The sequence below is a fragment of the Equus przewalskii genome, chromosome 25 (assembly GCF_037783145.1).
Source record: "Equus przewalskii isolate Varuska chromosome 25, EquPr2, whole genome shotgun sequence".
Taxonomy (NCBI): Eukaryota; Metazoa; Chordata; class Mammalia; order Perissodactyla; family Equidae; genus Equus; species Equus przewalskii.
The window spans coordinates 35,272,501-35,295,399 of NC_091855.1; the positions used below are offsets into that span (position 1 = coordinate 35,272,501).

Genomic DNA, 22,899 nt, shown 5'->3' on the forward strand with positions numbered 1-22,899 from the left:
CTCCAGGGCCTCTTGTTTGAGGGAGCCCTAAACGGCTGAGCGTGCCTCCAGCCTGTAAGATCACGGGAGGCGCGTTCCGGACAGCGGAACCGCAGGAGCTTGGGGAGGCTCGCTAAGACTGTCAGGACCTCAGCGCGTATTAGAGGCACACGAGGCCCAGAGACAGGAAGTGACTTGCCCAGCGATACACAGCAAGTCAGTGGAGCAGTCGAAGGGTGAAAGATCAGCCGAGTTCCCTGTGCCAAATGCTCGCTTCGTGGCCTGACCCACGAACTGTGAGTGGCGGGGGCTAGAGGCAAGCCGGGTGAGGCTAGGGGTGGAGCGAGCTGCCGCCGGACCCCCAGAAGGGTGGGGAAAGGGGGCAGGGACGGGCACGATGACGTCATTTCCGGGGTCGGGGGTATATAAGCAGGGCGCGCGGGCGCTGCCGCTGCAGCTGCAGTACTCAAACCCAGTGCAGAGAGCCTGGTGGGCAGACCGACAGACGGACGCACCCAGAGACGCTGCGCCCCGTCCCCGCGCCAGCGCCGCCGTAGCCCGCCCCGCGCCGCCAGTCCAGCCACCCCTCGTCCGGGTGCCTGCCGTGCCCGGCCCCAGACTGCCAGCTGCTCGGCGCCCGGCTTCGCCATGCGCTCCGCCGTTGTCCTGGCGCTTCTGCTCTGCGCTGGGCAAGGTGAGCGAGCGCGGGGTCTCGGGGGGAGAGGGTCCTGGGCGCCCCTGCCTGCCCTGAGGTCCAGGCACCGCGCAGCGCCCCGCGCCCTCCGGCGCCCCGAGGTTTCAGCACCGCGGACAGCGCCCCGCCTCCCGCCTGACCCTGCAAAGCGGCCTCGGCCCGGAGCCCGCAGACCCGACTCTCGGGGCGCGACTCCCGACCCCGCGCCCCCACCACGTGTCTGGGCTCCGCGGCTCTGGCTGCATCAGGGCCAGCGCCGGCTCCGCGCCCTGGCTGGCCAAGGTCATTGGGGGAGATGGGAGGACTGCTCCTGGCTCCCTCTCTCGCCTCTCGCCCTCTTTCATCCTCCCGCTGTCCCCTTCTTTCTGCCCTTGACTTCTTCTGCCCGGGTCATCTCTCACAATCCTCCTCCATGTCTTTCCCCCCACCTCACCCTCTTTTCCCTCACCTCTGGGGTCTCCCTCCCTCTCTCTGCATCCTCTCCCTACCCCAGTCCCAACCAGCCGTTGGCCTTGTTTTCACAGGACTTGCCTTCAGCTCCCACACCCCCTCCCAGAGCAGGAGCTTTCCCAAAGGAAAAGGTTAAGGCTCTCAGTGTAGCCTCTGGGAGCCACCCTCCTGGGGGAAGCAGCCAGGGCAGGGAAACAAAATCAGCCCCAGCCTTCCATTTGGGTGGCGGCAGTCTCGAGGGCGACATTGGGGTGAAAGGGTCCCCGATGACCCCGGCTGGGAAGGACTGGGCTCTCTGCTCGGAGCGGAGGCGTGACCCCAACTGTCTCTTTTTCTTCCCAGTCATTGCCCTCCCTGTGAACAGCCCTATGGATACAGGGGATACTGAGGTAAGAAGGGGTTCGGGGATGCCCCGGGGTAGGGGGTGCAAGGCCCCAGTGGACACCTCACAGCCAGTTCTTGGGCAGCTGCAGGATTGAGTCTGGCATAAAGCCAAGAACCAGCACTGCGGCTGCTGAGCCTGGGGACAGTTTGCAAAAGAAGACATCAAAAACTGCTTGATTTCCCTGCCACCCTGCTGTGGGGACTTCCCCAGCTTCCTCTGAGCTGGCTGTGCACCCTGACAAACCCAAGTCTACTTACTGGGCCGAGGTGCCAGGGCCACTGTCTTGAATACTCCGAATCTGTCGGGCCCACCGTGGGCTGCTGGGGGCGACTCCTCCGTGGCTGTGGTTGTCCACAGACCTGCGAGAAGGGTCTTCACCTGCCTGGCCCTGGCTTCCCGCTTTGCTCCTCCCGTCCCCCCAAGGCTCTGCCAACAACACCCCTCACCCCACAGGCGCTCCCACCCCGGCTGTCCCAAAGTGCCGCAATGGAAACATTCTTGATCATGGCTTCTGTACCCAGGGTCCCAGCCAGTTGGGACTGATGGTGGATGTCACCCAGGAAAGGGCCTTAGGAGACACTGGTGGGGAGTTCTGGAGCCAGCAAGACACACTCCGTGTTGAGGGGTATACTTGGAATTCATTTAGACTGTTTTTCCAGTCTCTGGTGCTTACAGATAGCTGCACTTGTGCATCGAAGAACTTTCTACTCCCACCTTTCCAGGAGCTGTTTTCTTCCATTCCAGAGTGGCTATGGTTAAAACCCAAAGCATAAAAGTGATTTCAATCTCAATTTGAATTAATTATATTTCCTATTCTTTAGTTACAGACAGACCTGTTTTTAAACCTCTACCACTCGTTGTAGCTGTGTGGTCTTGGGGAAATTCTTAACTTCTCCAAGCTCCCCTTTTTCCATCTGTAATAATATTTCCCTTGAGGGGAGTTGTGAGGAGTAGGAATCATAGAGGTGAGGTGCCTGGCACATAGTAGGTCCTCAGTAGATGGGCACTGTTATTCCTGGAGCTTCCCTTCTTGATCGCTCCATTATTCTTAGGAGCCATACCACAGTCCTCTCTCCCAGCATCTGTCCTCAGGGCCCCATGGTTCTGATATTCCCACTGCAGCACCCAGGGGTGCAGGGAGATCCAGGGAACAGGCTGCAGGGCCCCCTGCCAGATCTCTTAGGGGAGACACTTTGGTCACCATATTGTACCCAGCAGCCTGGGGTCAGAGGCACCAGAGCAGCTGGTTGAGACCTGAATGTTCCATCCTAGGATGCTGTGACTACTGTAGCGCCTGTTTGCCAGTTTGCCATCCTGGATCCTTGGATGGGTTGCCTTGGCATCCCATAGACACAGCTTCCACCCCCTCACTCCCCACCAGTATTGCCTGATGCATGTCTGACACCTCCTGCTCCTCTGCCTGGCTTTAGGCAGCTGAAGTGGGTTGGGAGTTGTGAATCCTTCCCTGGGTGTGCGTGGCACTTCGTGCTTTATACAGTGTTTTCCCATCTGTGTCCTATCACCCTAGGAGGGGAGTGGAAGGTCTTCTCACTCCCATTTTACAAATGAAGAAACTGAGGCTCAGAGAGGTCAAGTCACATGCCCAAGATCACACAGCTAGGATACCACACTACAGTTGGCATCATCTTCAAATATCATCTAAAAATCAGTTGCATGATTTTCCACAGCACCTTGCTGGGCATTGGACAAGATTTTCAGAGGTATGGCTGCTGTTGGCCTGGGATGGGCAGCCATATGTAGCTGATGTGTGCCCACATCCAGCCAGGGGATGCATCCCATGGCTGAATATGGAGCCAGACCGTGAGGCTGTCACTCCTTGCATGTGACAACACTGTGGATGTTGGGAGACAGTGACCCAAGTTCTGTTTCCAGACAGGGTAGAGCCAGGGAAAGTCTTTGTTCTCCTCTGGGTGGTCCAGAAAGGCTTCCTGGAGGTAGCTGACCTTTGGGGCACCTGCAAGACTAAAGCGCTTTTGCAAAATATACCTTAATGCCCAGGGAAGCTTTCCCATCTTCAGAGAAATACTTGAGGATGAGGAGGTGTCAGGGACTCACTCCCACCATGACCCACCTTAGTGAGGCACCTGCTGGCCACGTGCGTGGAGTGGCTGGCACACGGTAAGCACCATAGAAGGGGTTTCTATTATCACTGCTCTTCTTGTCTGGCTAAGAAAGCAAAGCTGTGCCCCGGATCCAGGCATCCTCGGACTCCCGAAGACAGAAGCAAAGGCCCATCTGTCCTCATTAGAAATTCGCCGTGGCATCTCCAGGGGCTGAGCTCGGTGCCCACACCACCCCCAACCCGCCCCCACTCTCTTCCCAGGTGATGAAGTGCATCGTTGAGGTCATCTCTGACACGCTCTCCAAGCCCAGCCCTGTGCCTGTCAGCCAGGAGTGTTTCGAGACCCTGCGAGGAGGTAGGGGCCAGGCCGGGGGTGAGGGGCTGCTGCCTGCTGGGCTGGGAGGCTAGGACACGGTGTGGCTTTCAATGGAATTCAGTGATTTAATTCAGCGGTCAGTGACCGAGTGCCTGCCTTGGCCAGGCCTGTACTGGGGTCTGAGTGGTATAGGGAGCTGAAGGTCATAGCCCCGTATCCCTGGAGCTTACAGACTAGCAAAGAGGACAGGCATGAACACAACTAACTGGACCTCTGGGCAGAACAAAACCAGGGCTGGAACAGCAAGCCACCAGAATGTGAGCTCCCCGTGGTCGAGGATTTTGTGTGCTACATCCAGTGCCGAGAACAGCTCCTGGCACCTGGCAGATACCCTATAGATACGTGATGGATAAAGGAACGTGGTGGGTGGGCGTGAGGAGGACAAAGCTTTTCCAAGCAGGCAGTCAAGTTGTGACCAACTGTTGGATGGATCCAACATTAGCCTTGGGGCGGGGCTGTAAGAAAAGTTGGGAATCAATAGGTAGAAAAAGGAAGAGAGGGTCCTCCAGGTGGACCGAACAGCATGAACAGAGGCCTGGAGAGGGGGGAACGTGTTGTGATTGGAGAGGCCCGCATACCTCACCTCGGGGGCTCCCTCCCTTGGCTGAGGTCTGGGCGCTGGGACGGTGGCGGACCTTTCTGAGTTGCAGAACACTGATGAACACCTCAGATAGGAGGTCATTTCAAAAGTGTTATCTCAAGATCCAATCTTGCTGCTGCCACCCAGGTTTGGAGTTTCCAGAATAAATTCCTTGTGCTCAGCTGAAAACATTGACGGCAATCTCTTTCTCAGCTGTTCTCTGTAAACCACCCATAACGACGCTCCCTCATTGCAGATGAACGGATCCTGTCAATCCTGCGACATCAGAATCTGCTGAAAGAGCTCCAAGACCTCGCACTCCAAGGTATCTTCCGGCCACTGCGCATGGATTTGGGTAAATTCCAGTAACTGGAAGTCAGAAAATCAGGATGGATGGTGGAGCAAGGTCCCGTTTCTCTCTGATACTCAGTTATTTCCTTTCAATTATAGAGTAGAACGGTGAGTCCAATCTGTCATTGGTATGGTTAAAGAGATCAAGGCCCAGAGAGGCTGAGTGAATTGTCCAAGGTCACACAGTGAGTGAGGGACATGTCAAGACCAGATGCAGCTCACCTAATACCCCACGGTCTCTGGGGTCAGCCGCTTCCGTGGGGGCACTTTGACGACTAGACGGCAGAGAGGACCTCTTTGCCTGGGTGTACTCCCTTGCCCACACCCAGAGGGTCAGGCTCCTCTGGCCACCCCAGAAATTCCCATCATGGGGAAAAACATCATCGCCAGCTGCAGAGTTGGCCTGGCCAAGGGGCCATCATCAGGAACCAGGCACGGATGGCGACAGAGGAGGCAGCGGCAGCCTGGGGCTGAAGAAGGGAGAGGGGTTTCTGGATCATGGCCGCAGGTGCCAAGCCTGGGCTCAGACGCAGGCAAGGGCTGGGCCCTCTCCCAAGGGCCTGGACTCATGGGGCCCAAGGGGAGCAGGGGTTGCCGGAACCAAGAGCCCCCGTGCACCCCAAGGTGCCCTCTCTTTGGCCAGAACTGTCACCCTAGTGGTTGCTTGGGGCACTGCATGGAGGCGACAAGCAGTCACTGTCACCTCCAGCTGCAGGGTCCCCTAGCCACCAGCCAGGTCCTGAGGGGTCCCCACTCTCTGCTCCTGCCTCCGGGACGCTCTGCTCCACGCGAGCCTTTACTGCTATGTGAGGACGCACACAGGGCTTGTTGCATTTCCTGGGTGAGCAGCTGAGTCTGGAGAGTGTGGCTGTCCCAGGGGCCTCAGCCGGGAGTGGGCAGAGACAGCCACCCCCTGGTCCCTGTCCCCAAGCTCTCGCCCTTGGTCTTTCAGGGGGCTGGCCTGGAACAGGACGTGCCCAGCGCAGAGATGAGGGATGGAGGCCCTCACTCTCATAGACGAGTTTGCGGGCTGGGCTCCATCCAATGGGACGTCTTCCCCCTTTTCTCCCACCAGGTGCCAAGGAGAGGGCGCCTCAGCAGAAGCACAGCCGGCTTGAGGACGAACTCGCAGAGGTTCTCGAGAAGCAGAACCACCAGGCCGAGCTGAAGGGTCAGTGCCAGAGTCTGGGCAGAGGTCAGGGGAGGGAGGAAGGTAGTAACAGGAGTTAGGATAGATCGAGGGTTCCCAGGGCTCAGGAGCCCCTCCTTTGGGCCCTGCAAAGTAGCTATTATTTTCTTCCCTTTACAAATGGGGAAGCTGAGGCTCAGAGAGGTTAAGTACCTTGCCCAACGTGAGCAGCAGCATAACTGAGATGTGAAGCTGGGTCTGTCTCACCCCAAAGCCCTCGGTCACGCCCATCTGCCCCCCTCAGGGACTGACCCTCGAGAGCAGGAAGTCTCTGGCCTGGCAGGCGAGCAGCTTCCACTCTGGTCTTCCCGGTGGCCAGGGCAGCAGGGCCCCGCCCCCAGCACCCGCCCTCCAGGGCCTCGGTGGTGCCTTAGCCAACCAAGATGCAGGAGGACCCCAGAGGAGGAGGTTTGAAATGCTGAACGAACCTGCTCATCCTTCTTGAAACCAGAGCACATTTAGGGGTCCAAGAGGTCCTGGCGTAGCTCGGGGTGCTGCCCTGTTACTCCTCTCCCACCCGGAAGCAGCCACGAAGGCCCCGGCAGGCCCTGCTCTTTGCGTGTGGAAGGGGGGTGGATAATGCCAGTTTCCAGGACCCGGGATCTCGGTGGTCTTCCCTCCCGGGCTTGACCAGAGCTGTCACCCTAGTGTCTGCTTTGGGCACTGCATGGATTCCCACACGCTGGCTCCGTGGCATCAAGTGTCTGGATTGACCATGGATGCTGGCCATGGGCTGCGGGAGACGGAGGAGTGTGTGTGTGTAAACTTTAATGAGGGAGGCAGCCATGTGTCAGCGCAAAGGACACCCGGAGGCTTGGCTTCCAGGCTCAGGTCACATTCCCTCTCTGAGGCTCAGTCTGAGTGTCTGTAACGGGCCGGGAGCACCTTCCCCTGTGGTCCTGGAGTCAGACGTTGGGATGCACTTGCTTGTGCAACGGCAATCATTCCAGTGATGGGAGGGATTTTTACTAGCTAAAAGGCTGTCGGCAAGGCAGCCACATGAAACTACCTTTTAAAGGGAACTCAACAAATAGTGAGGAACTGAACACTTTCACAGGATGCTCAGCACAGAGAAGTCCCACGTGGAAGGGAGAATGAAGACACAGTAATGGTGCCTCTTATTCAGAGAGGTTAAGGACTTGCCCAAGATCACACAGCAATTCAGCTGATGTCCTAATTTTTAATTCGGGGCTCTGTCTCCTGAGGTCATTTTCAAGGTCTTTTTTTTTTTTTTTTTTTTTTAATCACATTTTTCTATAAGAGGCAAAGAAACACAATCTAATTGTGCTCAGGTCTAACCTAGACACGGAGAGGGTCAGCCTAATTCTGTCTCAGGTGTCTTAGGCGGGACTTGCTGGAAGCCAAAGATACAATGACGAAGCTCTGAAATTGGCCTCTGGGGAGACCCCACATGCGGCATGGTCCTCAGGGCCTGACTTTGTCGTTTCTGCAGAGGTGACAGAAGAGGCGCTCTCTGAGGATGCTGCAGAGGCAAGAGGGGATTCTAAAGAGGTGGAGAAGAATGGGGAAGATGCGGATGGAGCCAGGCCCCAGGCCGCCCTGGAGCCCGAGCAGGAGTCCAGGGTTGAGGATGCCCAGGCCCCAGGGGAGGAAAAGGAGGCCATCAACACCCACTCCCCAACCCGCCTCCCCAGCCAGAAACACCCAGACCCACAGGCTGAAGGGGACAGCGACAGCCCCTCCCAGGGTCTGGTGGACAGAGAGAAGGGCCTGGGTGCAGAGCGAGGGCAGCAGGCAAAGAGAGAAGAGGAGGAGGACGAGGCTGGAGAGAAGGCTGACGCTGAGGAGGAAGGCCCCACCGCAGCATTTAACCCCCACCCGAGCCTCAGCTATAAGATCCGGAAGGGAGAGAGTACGTATGATGTCTGAGACCTCAGCAAATGTCAGGGAGAGGGGGACTGGTGGGAGGGGGACTTCATCCATAATCTCATTCCACCTTCACAACAACCCTGAAAGGTAGGTATTATCTCCATTTTCCAGATGGGAAGCCAAGGCTCAGAGAGGTTAAGTAATTTGCCCAAGGTCACACAGCTAATTTGTAGTAAAAGCTGAGATTCCAACCCAGGTTTCTCTGACTCCAAAACCCTGCATCTCCCACTATTTCACACAGTCCCTTCTCCCCAACCCAGGAGGTGAGAGGGCCTTTGAAGGGTGGGTGGTTATGCTTTGGGAACAGAGGGACAGCACGACAAGTGGGAACAGGCTGGTCTGGGCACACTGTCAGCTTCAACAAGGGTTTCGGAGAGACCCTAGCTCCTCTTGAGGCCCTTGTCAGGGTCTTTCCTCCCTCCTCGGCTGCGTGACCCTTGGGGTCAGGGGCTTCTGGGCTGAGAGGGCTAACGGAAGAGGCGGGCTCCGGCCAACCCACCCTCTGAGATATGAGAGGGCATGGCAAAGCTTGGTGTCAAGATGGCTTTTCCCTCCAAGTGAAATCTGTATGGAGAGGCTGAGCTGGACCCCGAGTGTGGGTCTGTGGTCCCAGCGGTGGCCACAGAGAGGCCCCCGGCAAGCGGCAGGGACCCAGGAAAGTGGCGGTCCCTCCTCACTCTCCTGCTCTTGTCCACCACCTGCTCCAGGTTGGTCCGAGGCTCTGGCCGTGGATGGAGCCAGGAAGACTGGGGCTGAGGAGGCTCAGCCCCCCGAGGGGCAGGGGGAGCGGGAGCACTCCCGGCAGGAGGAAGAGGAGGAGGAGGAGACGGCGGGGGCCTCTCGAGGCCTCTTCCGGGGCGGGAAGAGCAGGGAGCTGGAGCAGGAGAAGGAGCAGGAGCGGCTCTCCAAGGAGTGGGAGGATGCCAAGCGGTGGAGCAAGATGGACCAGCTGGCCAAGGAGCTGACGGCCGAGAAGCGGCTGGAGGGGGAGGACGAGGAGGAGGACGACCCTGACCGCTCCATGAAGCTCTCCTTCCGGGCCCGGGCCTACGGCTTCAGGGGCCCCGGGCTGCAGCTGCGCCGAGGCTGGAGGCCGTCCTCCCGGGAGGACAGCATCGAGGCGGGCCTGCCCCCGCCGGTGCGCGGCTACCCGGAGGAGAAGAAAGAGGAGGAAGGCAGCGCCAACCGCAGACCAGAGGTTGGTATGGGGCAGGAGCCGGCCCTGGGCCAGGCCCCGGGAGTGAGGGCCCAGCCTGGGGACAGCCACAGCCAGACGAGCAGCCCTTGCCCCATGGAGGGGACATGGTCCCCTTGGTGTCCGGGAGTGGAGAGGCGCTCAGACGGGGCTCTTGGGAGATGCCAGAGGCCTGGGTTTGGGGCAGTTGGGAAGGGGCGGGAGAGAGGGCATGTCAGGCAGGGAGCCACGTGGACCCAGCTCCCAGAGGGCACCCAGAAAGCTGGCCACAGGCAGGCAGGAGCCAGGAAGAGATCAGATGGGTGCATGGAAGCTGGAGAGGCAGTGAGTTGAGCCAAACCCGGAGGTGCTGGGTGGGGACTTTGTCCTGAGGGCAATAGGGAGCCTCTGAAGGTCTGAGAGCAGGAAATGGGAGTGATGGGTGACACCTGGGGCTTTAGATGGAGAGCATTTGGAAACTAAAGGACCTGGCAGGGACTGGCCTGGGGAGGGCTGTTTGCTGCTGGGGGATCCAGGCACAGGGCACCATTGGCCCCGAGAGCTGGGGGAGCATGGGAGGAGGGGACGCTAAGGGACAGGTCACGCCCTGGGAAGACCCTGTGGTTGGTTCAGCCATGTTCTCTCCTGGACCCCAGGCAGTCCAGGCACACCCTCCTGCCACCCCCGATGGCAAAGGGGGCCGGAGCAGGGCCAGGTGGACCTCAGGGCCTGGTGACGAGTGGGTGGGGAGGCGGACGTGTGCCAGATGACCTGGGTTCTGCCTCCTCCTAGCTCTGTGACCTTGGGCAGGTCACTTTCCTCCTCTGAGCCTCACTGGTTCCCCCATTTGTGAAATGGGGGTAAGGACTCCTTTCTGCTCATCTCATTATCATGATCAGAACACACGCGAGCTTTGAAAACCTGGCTGTGCCCACGTTACTTGGGAAGCTCGATGCGGTGCAGAGATGCAGCCCCATGGGAGGGCATGGGGTGAAAGCTGGGGTCCCTGGCAGGCTGGCAATACTACCTTGGAGCTGGAGGAGGCCTTGGGGGGCCTGTGGTTCAAGCCTCAGTGCCCAGCTGGGAATCAGGGTCCTGTGGGGGCTGGGACCTGCCCGAGGCCCTGGCCCCAGTGCATCCACCCAGAAGAGGATGTAGCCCCTTCCTCAGGCCGCCGACCCTCTCTCTAGGCTTGGGACTGGGGTCTTGGCAGTCTGAGAGGAAGAAGGTTCCTTGGCTCTTGGAGCTGGGAAGGGGCATCTGCCTTTGTCCCCAAGAGCCAGAGGGGACAGGGCTACAGAAAACAGCAGCTTGCCCCCCACCGCTAGCTTTGGGACCAAGGACAAGACTGGGCACCTTTGACCCCCCTCTTCCCCCAACAGGAGCTGGAGAGTGAGGTGCCCACCAGCTTCCCTTCTCCACAGGCAGAGGGAGTCCTGGCCTGTGGGGCAGAGAGATGGGGACCCCCAGAGTCCCTCCACCAGCCCAAGGGTCTTCTTAGAAACAGCCCCAGCATCACAGAACTCATCTCCCAGCGGCTACTCCAAGACAGAGGGCTCTAGGATCCCTATTTCCATGGCAACCGTCTCCGTCTGTTCTGCCAGGGCCCCAGGCGGTTGCCCCTGCAGCCTGTTACCCGGCAGGGACCCCAGGAAGACAAGCCTTCCCAGGTCAAGGCTGAGGAGGTGGTCTTCCCTGACTCCTGCTCTGAGTCTGAGGGCATGCTCCTGTGGGCGTCAGTCCCGACTTGGGAAGGGGCCTGGAAGCTTCCCGATGCTGGGGCACAGAACAGGGCTCACAGAAGGGTCCCCTGCTGCCCTGAACCACCCTGGCAGCCGTGGGGTCCCCATGATCGTGACCAAGGATGGAGGCCCAGCCCTAAGCAGGGAGATGCGGGGCAGCCCCCACGCCCTCCAGCCTGTGCCACGGGCCCACGGTCCCTCAGGAAGGGATGCCGGCAGCAGACAGAAGACTCAGGCCTGGCTGCACCCTGGGGGCCACCAGCATGGTCCAGGCCTTGGGGTGGGGGGACTGGAAAGCGCCCTGAAGGGCACCAGAGGCTTTGCTTCCCATGGGCCTGGATAAGAGGCCATCAGGGGCAGTGTGAGGTCAGGGCCCCCATGCCCCCCACATTCTTGCACACGGTACTCCTCAGAGCAGCTCAGCAGGGTGGCATCACTGTCCCCATGGTACAGATGAGGCCCCTGAGGCTCAGAGAAGCAAAGCCACCTGTCCGAGGCCACACAGCTAACCAGTGGCACAACCAATCTGGCTGACTGCACGCTGCCTGCTGGCACAGGCTCCCTGGGCCAGTCCCAGCGTGACCCTGATGTTCTCTCCTAGGACCAGGAGCTGGAGAGCCTGTCGGCCATCGAGGCGGAGCTGGAGAAGGTGGCCCACCAGCTGCAGGCGCTGCGGCGGGGCTGAGGCGCCACCCGGCCACGCCAGCCAGGGCCCCGAGGCACCCTGTGGTCCTGGCTCTGCTGTCCCCTCTGCAGGTCCTGGCCAGGCGGCCTGGGCGCTGCTTCCGGTAGGGCAGCCCCCTCAGCCCAGGCCACCCTGTTGTGCCCACACTCCTTTCCTCCTGCTCTTGACCCCTGCCCCAGGGTGCCCCTCTGCAGGGCAGACCCCCATGACTATAAACGACTATCCTCTCTCTGAACATGGGCAAATTTCTAGAAGTTTCCCTTCCACCATCGGAGCCATTGGGCACAACTGCAATAACTTCTGACCTTTTGATGAAAGCTGAGAACTCCTGCCTGCAGCAGACTCTATATGAAATTTAGCTAAGGAAAAATAAACTTGCTCTGGGCTCTTGCCTGTTCTTTGAACATTTCCCCCTCTTGACTCGGAGTGGGGTGGGCTGGACTGGATTCGGGCAAAGGGACAGGGGAGGTACAGGTCCCATGAGGCGACTCCTTTCTGGGCCACAGGCAAGGGGCTTTGCACGTCTGAGCATCAGTTTCCTCATCTGTGAAATGGGGATGCTGACATCTGCCTCCCAGCATGTGTGGGGATTAAATGACACATGGAAAGGGGCTACCCCAGCCCTTCCCCTCGCCCGTCTCCCAGCCACACCTGAGCTGGGGCATCCAGAGGCAAGGCCAGTTTGGGAAACAGTCCCTGTTCTCTGTGGTGCTGGGTAGAGGCTCCGAGAGCCCTGGGATGGTGCCTGCCACCAAGGCCACAGCCCCAGACCAGCGGTGGACTTTCCTGACCGGGGCCTCTGAGCAGCAGGCCCTCCTCAGCATAAATCGTCCATCCCCTCTGACCTGGCACATACGTAGGTCTCTGGGGCATCCGAGGTTCTGGCACATGTTATGGTTCACTATGGCAGGGAGTCTTAATCTCAGTTTTGAGAACGAGGAAACTGAGGCTCAGAGGTGAAATGACTCATCTGCGTCACAGGCAGGGTGATGTCCAAAACATTTAACCACGGGGACTGCAGGATTATGCAATCAGAATGGATTGGGCTGGTGCACTGGACCGGTGTGGACCAGCGGAACATCAGGGTCAATCATTCAGTTGTTCATCAAACATTTGTGAGTGGTTGCTTTGGGCCTGCAGGCCTGGGCACACAGAAATGGCCAGAACAAGCCCTGATGTCAAGAAGCCCACTGCCCAGAGAACGTGGGTTTTGATGTCAAACTGGAGTTAGGATCCCCAGCCTGGCTGGGGAGCCTGGGCCAGCGCTCCTGGCCTCTCAGAACCTGTTTCCTCATCCACACAATGGGGATGACACTTCCCTCCTCAGCAGATCATAGTTAGGGTTCGAGGGCCCTGACAGCCTGGATGGGAAAACTACGACGATGGCGACACGAGTCGTTTGGGGGGGTCTTGGCAAGTCTGGGCGTCTCCTATGAGGCAGGCGAGGGGGCCGCCCACTGCTGCTGCTGCCCGTGCCCTCCAGCAGAGGGACACCCTCTAAGGAGCTGGTGCCAGAAGGTGTGTATTTATTCACGTTCCAAAGAGACAGGTTTGCGTTCCACCCCGACAGTCACAGAAATCACACACACATGCTAACCACACTCCCCGAGTCAGTCAGCTGTCAGAACATCCACCACCAGGACCAGTGGGCCAATAAAGAGAACACAGGACACCTTGTCCCCAAAATACCCCATCCCAAAGATGGGCCACCTGCGTTGTCATAATCGCATGGAGCAAAGACATGACCAAACCAAAACAGCCAATGGACAAAGGTTCTCGGTTTGTACAGAAGCTGTGCTTTTATATATAGTGTGTATATATATATCTCATCGTATAAACACTATGTATACGTACGTACACAAATTAAATACAAGCCAGCTCAGGGTTCTGGCAAACGGTGCTTGTGAACAGGACTGAAGCAAACCCCATTGGTCACAAAGCACGGGTGTCAGCACTCACGCTGGGCCTCCAGCGTCTCGGCGAAATGACCACGTGAGAAGTTTCTTCAGAGAGCAAGCTTCTGAGGGTGTGACCCCACACAGTGCTGGAAGGGGCCAGTCAGGCTGTGGGGAGCGGACAGTCCCACTAAACCTCCAGGTGGTGGACACCTCTGGAAGTAAGGGGAAATGCGACCATCTCTGGAAAAGGCCCCAGGTGGTCTGGGTGGGGCCTGGTGCTCAGAACCAGAGGAAGAGCGTCCAGGTTGTCCATGTTAACTGTCAGCTCCTCTGAACAGTGTGTCTGGGGTCATTCCAAGGTCACACCATCAATGCTGTGCAGAGGGAAGGGGCAGAGGCACATGCCCTCTGTCATGGAGGGTGGGACCCACGGGATGATCGCCTCTCCGGAGGCCTCGGCCACAACATCTCGGGCTCGGGCTCAGGCACGGGCAGGGCGGATATGGGTGGCATCAGGGCTGGCCAGGCTGACCGAGCCCAGAACCTCTGTCAAGGATCGACACACTTCTCTGCCTCATGGTCAGCCCCGGTGGAGGGGCCATGTTCCCTCAGGGCAGCCAGCAGCCAGCTCAAGGTCTCTGGAGCACAAGGGGCCCTTCAGCTGCGGCCCGAGAAGGAAGAGGAGATGTCGAGGATTCCACAGGTGAATGATCGGTTTCTAGGGGAGAGAGCGAAGGGCAGTGCGAATCCCAGGGACACTGGTGAGGCCATTCAATGGCTCTCTGTGGCCAGTGGCCAGTAGCCAGTGTGAGTGCCCGGGGAGAGGACCAGTCTCCCAGGCTAGGACAAGGATACAGTCTCCCTTGGTCTCAGTGGCCACTTTCCCCAGCTGGCTGGAAAACTACGGCTTCCTGCCAGGGCCCTTCAACCTTCCAGTCTTCCAGGTAGAGAGCAATCAATTCCTTTTCAAGGTCATTTTCGCCTTCATTGGCAGGATTAGTGATACAGGCAGCCCCACTTAAAGGATGCCCCATTAACTCCTTGGGACTTCAGCTGCGTCTGCCTTCTGCAGGGGAGGCCGGGTGGCTTCAGGCCGAGCCCGACCCTCCATTCGCTGTGACCCCAGGCGCCTCCACGATGCTGACTGCAAGGACCCTATACTGGGCTCTCTGGTGAGGACAGACATCCAGCGCCTGCGCTCGGTGGGGCTGAGCGTGTGGAAGCACCTCATTATATAACCAAAGCATCTGAAAGCAGAACGCGGCCCAAGGCCTCTGCTCCAGCTTGCCCAGGGCAGAGACCTTGCAAGTCACCCTCTGAACCCACACAAGGCCTCGGTCAAAATGTGTCCCTGCCACTTGCTCCTAGAGCCCTTGAAGTCAGGAGCGCCTTCAGCAGCCCTGGCCACAGACCACCACCACCAAGACAGATGTGGCAGCACCACAGGACCCCAACATGCCCACCAACTGGCAAAGAGAAGCTTGGGAATGCGAGTCCCAGCTCCCCCTGCATGCTGGCAGGGCCGACTCTGGGCGCCACACCTGCAGACCACAGCAGACCCTTCCCATGGCCCCTCGAATGTTCCAGAGACTCCGTTTCAGAGGCAGCACCACCATGTGCTGGCGAAGAGGCTGCAAAGGCTAAGCGTGTCTCAGGGAGTCTGTCTTCCCCTGACGCAGGAACCCAGGGCCAGCGATGAAGAGGCCTAAGGGGAGACCAACTCTATGGACAGTGTCCCAGGACCCAAACAGGTCAGTGTGCACCCAGGTGACACTGTGAGGGGGGTCGCTTGTCTGGCTCCTGAGGCCCACTACAAGGGGCGGTTGGTGTCTCATCACTGGCCAGTCCCTCTCCTCGTCTATGCTCCTAAACCCCTGCAGAGACGGCCACTGAGTTTGTTGGACAGTGACCTCAGCCCAGTGTGTTGGGGGGCTGCTGCACACGCCCTGGAGTGCGGGCTGGTCCGTTTCCCACCACCTTGCAGCTCCCAGGCCTTGAGGAAGCCAACTCCCCGCCCCACGTTTCCACTCCTGGAAAAAGCAATTACCACGCCTGCCACCCGCATCGAGACCGGGGGAAAACGCCATGTCACCGGAAAACAGTTACTTGATACCTGGGCCCTGGGCACTAACGTGGGTGACCCTGAGAGGCGACAAAAATTACAGAGGAACACAAGACAGCCTGGTGTCGAGGGTCACACTACACTCGCCACCTGTTCCTGAGGCAGATCGGGACTGGAATTTTATTCAAAAAGGAAAAGCGGTTTTATTAAAAAATTGGGAGGAACGACAAACTCTTAGCAACATTCTGCAAACACATGTGAAATGCGTTTGATTTCAGTAGTTTATTTTGGAGACGAAGCAGTGCAAGAGGCCGGCCACGCTTTCCTGCGGCCCCGGGGCTCGGGGTCCGACCGGGAAAGGCAGCATACAGACATTATGATTGGGGTTCAACACTCACGTTGTGTAAACGCGGTTAGTCGGCAGGCCCTCGGTTTCCAGGACAGCGGGCAGTTCTGACCGCATCCACCCCGCACCCCAGGCCCAGCCCTGCTTTGTGATGGTCACCACCCTAGCCCTTCCTTTCCCAAAGCTGAGTGACCCCCACTCCCCCCGAGCCAGTGCACAGCCCAGCAGCCTCTCTCGGCCATCTGCCCTGGACACACAGGGCAGTCCAGAGGGCTCTTCCTCTTGTTCAAAGTGAACCGTTATCTTAAGACACAAGATCACACTCAGGGGGTCCCATGGATGTCGCCAGTGTTCACATCGTCCGAGGACTGACAAAGCCCCTCACCCACTCCCTTCTCTGCACAGGGGGCTTCTAGTCCACTTGGACCTCAGGATCTGACCCATCAGCTGGTGGTCCGTCTGCTGCTATTAGGGGCTGGGAGTGTACGTGTCTCCTCACCTCCCAACTGCAGCCCCTCGCACCCGGCTGGCTCAGGGCTTGGAGCTTGCAGTGAATACAGAAGGGAGGGGATCAGCCCACTGGGAAGACAGGCCAGGCAGCTGTGAACAGGAGGGAAGCGTCTGGCAGCCTCCTCCTGCCGGGGAAGAGGGCCCCAAATGGCCTCGGAGACCAGGAGAGCTCATGCGGGTTGACTTCGAGGAGAAGCAGGCTGCACCACGGGGGCGAGGGTGTCAAGCCTGCCCATCAGAGATGGGGACACGATGCCTGACGACTCTCGGAATGATCCACCCACAGTCACGACACAAATCCTTGGCACAGGTGCGATCAGACCAGGGGCTCCCAGCCAGGCAGCCCCTCCTGGTCCCCGTGAGCAGCAGCGTGTGGTCAGGGCAGGAAGCCCTCTCACCGGACTGCACCGGGCAGTGCTGAGGGGCCTGGGGGACTGCAGAGAGCTGGACACAGAGAGAGGCAGCCACCCCAGGACGCTGGCTCCTCCCCTGGAAGCATCCTTCCTCCATTTCGTGAGCGGGCAGCAGGTAGACCACCACCCAGACCCCCACCCCCGTATGGACTCCCCAGGGGACCAGGAGCTGTAGCCTCTTGCTTTCTCTGGCTCACACCTTTGGGAAGGGCCCGTGGCACACCCGGTGCGGGTTTCCGCCCTGCTCCTCAGAGCTGGGGGGGAGACCAGCGGGAGGGGAACCAGCGAAGGGGCTGGGCTGGGAGGATGGGGCTCGGGGAGAAGACAGCGACGGAGAACCGCTCATGGGGCGGCCCCCTCCAGGCTCCCCTCGGCCTGGTCCGCAGCAGCCATCGAGACGAAGAGACGTGGATGTGCACGCGCGCTCGCGCACGCCCCACCTCACATTCAGACCTAGTGTTGAAAATTCAGTGCCGGGATCTGCGCAGCGGCAGTTAGGCGGGATGCCCCTCTTCCGCGAGGCTGGACCACGTGGAGTTCTCTTCCATCCCCCCTCCCCCCTATTTAGATCGTGACATCAGAAAATCAGGTTAAAAATTAAAAAAAAGAAGGAGAATCAGATTGTTGGGAATTCTTAGTAGTAGCGTCACCGTTGGGAGCCGCTCGCCCAGCAGGTGTGCTCCGCGGCCGCGCCGCCCCTCTGGGTCCCGGGCTCCGCGGCTACTGGGAGGAGGCCTTGGTGGCCAGCGAGGCCACGCAATGCTGCTGGAAGCTGGGCGACACGGCGGCGGTGCAGCCGAGTCTCTGGTGCGGCAGCTTGGCGGTGCCGCCCACGCCGCCCGCGTCGGCCTCGGCCGCCCAGGGCCGCTCCTGGCCCATCATGCTGCTGCAGCAGCCCGGGCTGGCGCTGCACGTCCGCTCGCCCGCCAGGCTGCCCGCCTGCTCCGCCAGGAGCCTGCTGTGCCTCAGCGGGGCCGCGGCCCCCGCCGCCGCCGTGGCTGCGCTCTGGCCCTGCAGGACGGTGGCGATGTGGTTCAGGAGGTCGGTGAAGAACTCGCTCACGCCCTCGTAGCCTGGGGGAGGGAGACAGACAGCACGGGCGCTCAGCCAGGGCGCAGGGGGAGGAGGGGGCTCACGGGACCCAGGGTGGGCAGGTTCAGGATCCCGTGTACAGAGAAGACTGAGGCTCAGCGGATGAGGGGCTGATGGAAGCCACACAGCCTGGTCTCAGCCGGGTGCGTGTGACCCAGAGCGCCGCTCCTTGGATTTGGCTGCCCCGCGGTGAGACGCTGATGAGACAGCGCCCTGCGGCCCTGTCCCTCTCGGGCACCGCTTTAGCATCTCATTTAATCACCTGGCAGTGCGATCAGAGGCCATCATGTGGGGGACATGGCACGGCTGGAAGTGGCAGTACCACGGCCCACTCCTCACGTTCTAAACCATAAACACCCCCTCGCCTCCATGCGCCCGGCCTCAGCTTCCTCACGTGGGAACAGAATTCCCAGGGGGAGGTTCCTGTGGGCACGACCACAAGAGGGGCTGGCACTGGGTGACGGCTGATCGACAGCAGCTGCTCCTGGAACTGAGTCTGCTTCCTTCTCCTCCCAAAATACCTACAGGGGGACCCCTTGCGCCACATGTTCTGGGCATCAGAGCCAAGGGACAGAGACTGGGTGCCCCAGACAGGGCCACCTCACGCTGAGACCCACTCCCCCTAACAAGTGGGGCCCGGGGCTCCTGAACAGAAACTGCCCGATTTCCCAGCGTAGATGCCAACATCAGCAAACCAATCCTCCGGGCAGGTTTCGGATCTATGGTGGAGATTTTGCTGACGGCCAAAAACCTGCTTCAAAAGAAATTTGACAGGGGGTGGGTGCCCCCCGCCTGCCCAAACCAACGTGGAGGGAAGAGAACCGGGCACACAGCTGCAAGAACAATGACCAGGACAGGAAGTGCGTCCCCGAAAAGGAACAGTGTGCCCACCTTGGAGGGGCTCCGGGTGCTGTCCCCTCCCCTAGATGTGACCTGCATCACCGACACTGGGCCCGGTGCTCAGAGGTTACTGGGACCCTCACACATCCTCCAGGGTGGGCTGCACAGCCCCCAGCACCAGGCGGGTGAGATGGAAGGCTTGGAGATGGGCGCAGGGCGTTACTGTTTACAGAGAAGCCCGCCCAGTGCTGGGTGGTGGGGCTGCCTCATTTGCTCAGTGAACAACTGCTGTGGTTCAAGGGGGCCCAAGGCTGAGAGGGGGAAGCAGAGGTGCCACAGTAAAAACAGGGGGAAACAGCTCGTGTGCACAGTGCTCCACGCGCACACCATCCCCTCGTTTCACCTTCACAACTATCCCATTTCACAGACGAGGAGAGGAAGGAACCGGCCCCAAAGACAAAAAGAACCGTCAACAGGTGGACTCGAGACTGTTCACCAGGAGGGTGAAGATGGTGGTGCAGATGGCCTCCTCGCAGCCTCAGGGAGAGGGGCCCTATGACCGTCCCACTGTACGGGTGAGCACATGAGGCTCTTAAGCGGCAGGGTGGGGTCTGAACCAGGCCCTTTGCTCCCATCTGTGCCTTGAATATTGTGTGGTGCTGGCGCCGCCCTAGGACTGGGGGCTTTTCAGCCTGGGGCTGAGGGGAGGATAGGGTGGACCCAGGCCCCTCAGGGCCACCAGCAGGTGCGCTGCTGGGTTTCCAGGTGGAGATGCAAGCAGGGGGAGGAGAGCTGGAGATCACGTCAGGCCAACACCAGGGAACATAAGCCGTTTCCTCAGCAACCACTCTGCTGTCCCCAGACGAGGCCTAGGAGGCCCAGGGCAGGGTGTGTGTGCTTCCTAGAGTCGTGTGGAGGCCTGAGGGTGGACAGGAGGCCAGGGAGGTCACCCCTCAGGTCTGCTCGACCTGGCCGGAAGCCATGCAGGCCGCTCCGGGCCCCCAGCTCTACACTGGCCTGGGGAGAGCAGACCGAGGCATGTACTAGCGCTGCGGGGTGGCAGCTCGGGGCCAGGCACTGTGTCTACGCCACCTCCTCTGTCCCTGCAAGGTGGGAAGCATTGTTCCCACTATGCAGAATTGAACACTGAGACTGCCCCAGGAGGTGGCTTGTCCCATCACAGACTATAGAGGCAGAGCCAGGATTTGAAGCCACAACTCAAGCTGAGAAAGCCTTGTGGTCAGGAGCGCAGGGTCCTGATCCCGGCTCCGCCACTTGGTAGCCCCGTGACCTTGGACAAGTCACCCAGCCCCCAGCCTCCACGTCCCCAGCAGTAAATGGAGAGCCTAACAGTCCTTTGCGCACTGTGTTGTTTCAAGTACGAAATGAGATGTTGCAAGTAAAGCTTGCAGGATGGGCCTGGCATGTGGGGGGTCATCACAAGATGGGCCTGCCACCCACAGCTACTGCTGTGATGACTGCCCAGAGCCCAGCACGCCCCTCTGACGGGGTTGCTGCCAGACACCCATGGCCCAGGGCACCTCCCCTGGGGTGAGGGCCCCCTCCTCAGTTCGGGGCCCATGAGTGCTCTAAACCCAGGCTCCAAACTAAGCAGGGAGAGCAGGGGCCGCCCTGGGCAGTGTGTCTCTTGGACAGGGCTCCTCTGGGCCCCTGGGCCACACGTGCTCCCCTTGGGCCCTCCCTCAGCATCCGCTGTGCTCAGCCTCTCACTTAGGCAGCCTCAGACCCCTCCATGCCCAGTCCTGGGCTGCCCTTCTCTTGGCTCCCCTGGAAGAAGGCTCCCCATCCTCGCTGGCTCCCAGTGACCGCCCCTCCTCTGAGCACCCAGGACGCCCACCTGGCCAAAGTCGCACACAGCTGTTAGCGCTGGGAGGGGTCACTTGGGACCCTGCACCACTGCAAAGCTCAGCTGCATGGTTCCTGCTCTCCCCACCTCCTATCACCCTCCTTCTAGAACGTCTGCCCCAACAGCCTGCCCTGCTCCCTCCCCGTCCCTCCAATCTGCTGACTCTGCCACCATTTCTTTGTTATTGTCCCCACGTCCTCCCTGGTTGAGATCCTCCCGTTTATGATAAGTGTCCCCCAACGCGCCCTCAATTCCCTGGCTCGCTCTCATTCGGGCACACTTGTGTCAAACCCCGCCTCGGGCGAAATCCAGGTCTCCATCCAGGCCGCACCAGGGTGACTGGGGGAGACACCCTGGTCCCAGTGGGTCTGACTTTCTACTCAGGAGCAGACCTCAGTGGCAGCTCCTGTCTTGCTCAGAGGTAAACCCCTCGTTCTCACCACGCACACAGCGGGCTCCTCTCAGACCTCATCCAGGCCTCCCGTGCCGCTCCCGCACACTAGGCCTCCACCCTGTCCTGCCTGGGATCCTACGTGGGGTGGCTTTTTCCCTTCTCGCTGGGCTCTGCTCCCACGTCACCGCCTCACAGAGGAGCCCTGGGCACCCCTGGCCTCTGAGGGCAGGGTCCTGGCAGCCGTGCTCGCACTGCACCCCAGTCTGGACCAGTTGGGACACGCAGTGGGCCCTTGATAAAGGTCAACTGAATGACTGAAGGAGTGGGTGGCCTTCTCCGAGCCTCGGTTTCCTTGGCTGTGCCCTGTGGTGCTGGCCGGGCCTGGCTCACGTGCTCTGAGTTGGGGGGGTGGAGGGACACATCAAGCACCCGGTCCAGGGCCTGGTACCCCATGAGCCCTGCCCAAGCCCTTCCCTGCAAAGGCCCCTGAGCCACTGAGATGCTAACCGCCTTGAGGGTAGGGAGCCATTCCCGCTCGTTTTCACACCCACTGAGCAGCTGGCTCTTTCCTTCCACAGCAGATACTCAATCAGGGTGAGACAAGGCCTCGAGGCAGAGTACCATGGAGCGGGTAAGCACCCGGTGTGTTCCGGGGCCAGTGGGATCACAGTGGGACTCTGCCCCTGACCTGCTGTGCGGGTGGAGGAGTCACGCAGCCTCAGTGTGCTCCTGTGTAAAGCGGGACATCACTGCCATCATTGCTGCAGGCGCCGCAGCCACGGGGAGCTGCTGTCCCCAGCACCGTGGCTCGGTGAGGGAGCTCAGCCATGCCACCAACCTGCAGTTGTCCTGGGACAACTCCCTCACTAGGGGACTCCTTTCTGCTCGTTAAACCTACAGGGGCCCAAGGGATCAGTGAGACCTCCCCAGTGAAGGCTCACGCTGAGGCACAGGGTGAGGAGGAAAAGGTGGAAGGACACAGGTCCAGGGTGGGCCCACAATGCGCCCAGCGCTCTCCCTGGCTGGATGTACAGATGGACCTAGTTCACTCCTCCCCACACGCTGTGCACCCATTTTGCGGGGGGTGGGCACTGAGGCCTATCGAGGGCTGCATTTACCCCACGGAGATTGAGGGATGGAGTTGCTCAACTCGACTCGCCCGCCCTGTTGCGCTGCCCCAGGACACCAGCCTGCAGACGGACGGAGGTGGCGCCCAGCCCACCGCTCACCTGGGAAAGCGTTGATGTCGATGACTGCGTGCTGCCCCGTCTGGTTGTTGATGATGATGTCGATCCCAAATAGCGACACGCCCAGCGCCTGCCGCAGGGCCCGGGACAGCTCCCGGATGACCTCGTCGCTCGGCCGCTCGAACACGCCCTCGATCTTGTCCAGCTGTCGACACATACACAGGAGTCAGGCCGTGGGCGGAGGGGCGCGATGCCACGACACACACGGAGACCCCCGAGTGAGGTGCCCCAGGCTGGCCTTACCCTCAGGCAAGGACGCAGGAGAGACCCATGGCGGTCAGCACTAGGATGGCCGTTTCCCAAGTCCTGCCAAGGACCGGAGAGCTACCAGGTGTATTGTGTATGTTACCCCTCTAGGCCTCACAACAACCTGGGAGGCGGGCATCTTTGTCAGCATTTTACACAGGAAGCTGAAGCTCAGAGAGCGTCGGGCTGGTTCAGGGTCACACAGCTCAGAAGCAGAGGGACAGATTTGTACCTAAGTTTGCTAGCCTCTAAAAACCCAACCCTCTTAGCAGGGAGGAAGGAGACGGAAACTCTGTTGTGAACACGGGAAGACTTTGTGGGGCAGGGAGCCTGAGCTGGACCCTGAAGGAGGGGAGAATTTGGGCCAGGATGGGAGGAGAAAGGTGCCGGGTGCGGGCACAGTGGA

At 59.9% G+C, this 22,899-nt stretch overlaps 2 protein-coding genes across 3 annotated transcripts in view; one reads left to right on the forward strand and one right to left on the reverse strand.

Annotated features, from left to right (window-relative positions):
• Positions 1-369: 369 nt before the first annotated feature.
• On the forward strand, positions 370-11,982 carry CHGA (chromogranin A). The gene is made up of 8 exons (XM_008528691.2): positions 370-673; positions 1,466-1,512; positions 3,853-3,946; positions 4,804-4,872; positions 5,974-6,069; positions 7,541-7,960; positions 8,685-9,175; positions 11,495-11,982. Exons 1-8 carry the CDS (start codon positions 628-630, stop codon positions 11,576-11,578), a joined length of 1,347 nt encoding a protein of 448 aa, XP_008526913.2. The 5' UTR covers positions 370-627; the 3' UTR covers positions 11,579-11,982.
• A 3,819-nt stretch (positions 11,983-15,801) lies between these two features.
• The window catches only part of ITPK1 (inositol-tetrakisphosphate 1-kinase), a 172,532-nt gene continuing 165,434 nt past the window's right edge, over positions 15,802-22,899 (reverse strand). For both annotated transcript variants that reach the window (XM_070594655.1, XM_070594656.1), the window contains 2 exons: positions 22,230-22,392; positions 15,802-17,880 (listed from right to left, as the gene is read on the reverse strand). In XM_070594655.1, coding sequence (XP_070450756.1) covers positions 17,528-17,880; positions 22,230-22,392 — 516 coding nt within the window. In that variant the 3' untranslated portion in view covers positions 15,802-17,527. The remainder of the gene's footprint in view (positions 17,881-22,229; positions 22,393-22,899) is intronic.